The sequence below is a fragment of the Pollachius pollachius genome (genome assembly GCF_949987615.1).
Source record: "Pollachius pollachius genome assembly, chromosome: 8".
Lineage (NCBI taxonomy): Eukaryota > Metazoa > Chordata > Actinopteri > Gadiformes > Gadidae > Pollachius > Pollachius pollachius.
The window spans coordinates 20,654,672-20,657,171 of record NC_136941.1 but is presented as its reverse complement, the minus strand read 5'-3'; the positions used below and the strand labels follow the sequence as shown (position 1 = coordinate 20,657,171).

Here is a 2,500-nt window from a genome sequence, read left to right as displayed (position 1 = left end):
TGCGCTATAGTGCGTTATGGTGCGTTTTGGTTATTGGGCGTTATGGGTCATTATGGTGCGTTATGATGCGTTTTGGAGCATTATGGCGCTTCATGGGGCATTATGGTGCGTTATGGTGCGTTATTGGATGTTAAGCCGCGTTATGGTGCGTTAGTGTGCGTTATGTTGTGTTATGGCGCGTTATGGTGCGTTATGGGGTGTTATTCGGCGTTATGGCACGTTATTGCGCGTTATGACGCCTTAGATTCAGTCCTGGGTGTGATTGGGTGCAGATAATTTAATAATTTCGATTAGATCTTAAAGCAAAAATGTATGAATTTGTTTATCAAAGCGTAAAGGTCTATGTTTGCCCTTTATTTTAATGAAATAACATGTTGCTAAGAGAATGTCACATTGACAACATTTTGATACGGGTTTAAAATAATAATAATATAATTAATATAATGCAGATTAAGGGTTATTTAGTTCTTTATTATACATATGTTATACTTTAGTCATTTTCTCATTTAATATCTGGTGTCACCTATGATTTAGGAATCTTCAAGGGGACATACAAATGGAATTCATTTATTGAATGATTACTAGCACTACCCCAATTACAAACAATCTTTTAGCAAAAGTAACTTTGTAACTTAATGTGCAGTTACATTTTTCAAATCTTCAACTTGCTTTTGCGGACAATCACCGTCAAAATACCCCAACTCAGTTGACAAATGAGTCTCGCACCAAGTGTAATGAGCTCTCAGTCACAGCTTGTCTGTGCTTCATTCTTCCCCTCCGCCAATCAATCTCTCCGCAGGGTGCTGTGTAACGACATACTCGGCCTCAAGGGGGCAGGAGATCCAGTGTTGACACCTAACTCGGTGTGTCTGAGGCTGGCCGGGCTCAGCAAGCGCCAGATGCGGATGTGCGTCCGCAGCCCCGACGTGACGGCCTCCGCCCTGCAGGGCATCCAGGTGGCGGTTCACGAGTGCCAGCACCAGCTCCGCGAGCACCGGTGGAACTGCTCCTCGCTAGAGGGCCACGGGAAGCTTCCCCACCAGAGCGCCATCCTCAACAGGGGTAGGGGACAAAGAGAAAGTGTGGGCCACCCCCCATGTTGGGGCGACATGTGGCTCAGGAGGTAGAAAGCGTTGGCTGGTAACCGGAAGGTTGCTAGTTAGATCCCCAGCCCATCCCAGCTGAGTGCCGAGGTGTCCCTGAGCAAGACACCTCACCCTTATTGCTCCAGACAAGTGGGCTGTCACCTTGCATGGTTGACTCCGCCGTCAGTGTGTGCATGTGTGAATGAATGGTTGAATGTTAGGCAATGCACTTTGAGTGGCCACTGGTTAGAAAAACGAGAAATAAATGCCGTTCATTTACCATTTAGGACCACTAGGTCTTAATAGTGTGTGAGATTGGGGGGACAGTTGGCTGGATGATTAGCATGGGTGTAAGTGTTGAATTTAGTGTGTGTGCGTTTTACCTTGATACCTGTAAGACTACAGGTCTTTCATATATCAAATTATAATAATAATATCAGAACATTCAGGAGGAGCTCAAGCAAGCATATAGGCTGCAGCCATTGGTGGTTTAACCCCGTACTTTAGACAACTGTCACCATGGCGATTGGTATCCTGTCTCCTACCAATTCTTGAATTGTTATGATACTTTTGTGACACGGCCCAAAGCTCCAGAATTCAACCCCTGCCTCCCCAGCTTAAAAGGCCCTTGTTTGAGATTCCCCTCTTTGATTCTCCAGGATAAGCCGGCTGCTTTCCTATCATTGCTGACAGATCCGTAAATGAAATGACCAAAAGTGACAAGGGTTTTCTCCAGCAAGTATTGCTTGTCTGTGTGACGCATATATTTGATACCTCAAGTACTGTTCGCTTACATTTGTGTCTCAAAGTGCATTAAAACACCAGTCAAAGAGGCTGTCGTCATAGATTTCCTTTTGTTTGACATTTTAGGAAGAATGTGATGACCAAATCAATCAGTTTAGATATATTAGGCAGACAAAAGTGATGTGAGTCTGTGAAGGCTGAAGCGCTTTGAGACAACAATCAGGTTTTATCAAGAATGGGAGAAGGCCCATCCTTTATGTCAGCAGAAGAACAACAAAAGAACGGTAAAAGAACACAGCAGAAACCCCTCTTCTTTAATTTCCTGTATCTGTATTCCAGCGGCGTATGAGAAAGGTTTCTCATATGAGACGAGCCCTAAATCCCTGAATGTACCAAATGGGCCTGACGGATGTTTCTCGGCCTCCCGCAGGTTTCCGCGAGAGCGCCTTCTCCTTGTCCCTGCTGGCGGCTGGGGTGGCCCACTCCGTGTCCTCGGCCTGCAGCATGGGCAAGCTGCAGGGCTGCGGCTGCGAGGCCAAGCGCCGGCTGGACGATGACAAGATCCGCATGAGGCTCACCCAGCTGCAGCTGCGCACGCTGCAGAAGGGCGGGGCGGGCGGGGGGCTGGCGCGCCACCCCGCTGGCCTGCACCCCGCCAGCCCCCCCGCCCT

At 47.6% G+C, this 2,500-nt stretch overlaps 1 protein-coding gene across 1 annotated transcript in view; it reads left to right on the top strand.

Moving 5' to 3' along the window:
• Positions 1-2,500, top strand: part of wnt10b (wingless-type MMTV integration site family, member 10b) — a gene marked incomplete at both ends in the record, with an annotated part of 3,841 nt that overhangs the window by 206 nt on the left and 1,135 nt on the right. The window contains 2 exons of the mRNA XM_079740700.1: positions 800-1,062; positions 2,260-2,500. The exon at positions 2,260-2,500 is cut by the window's right edge and continues 175 nt beyond it. Coding sequence (XP_079596826.1) covers positions 800-1,062; positions 2,260-2,500 — 504 coding nt within the window. The remainder of the gene's footprint in view (positions 1-799; positions 1,063-2,259) is intronic.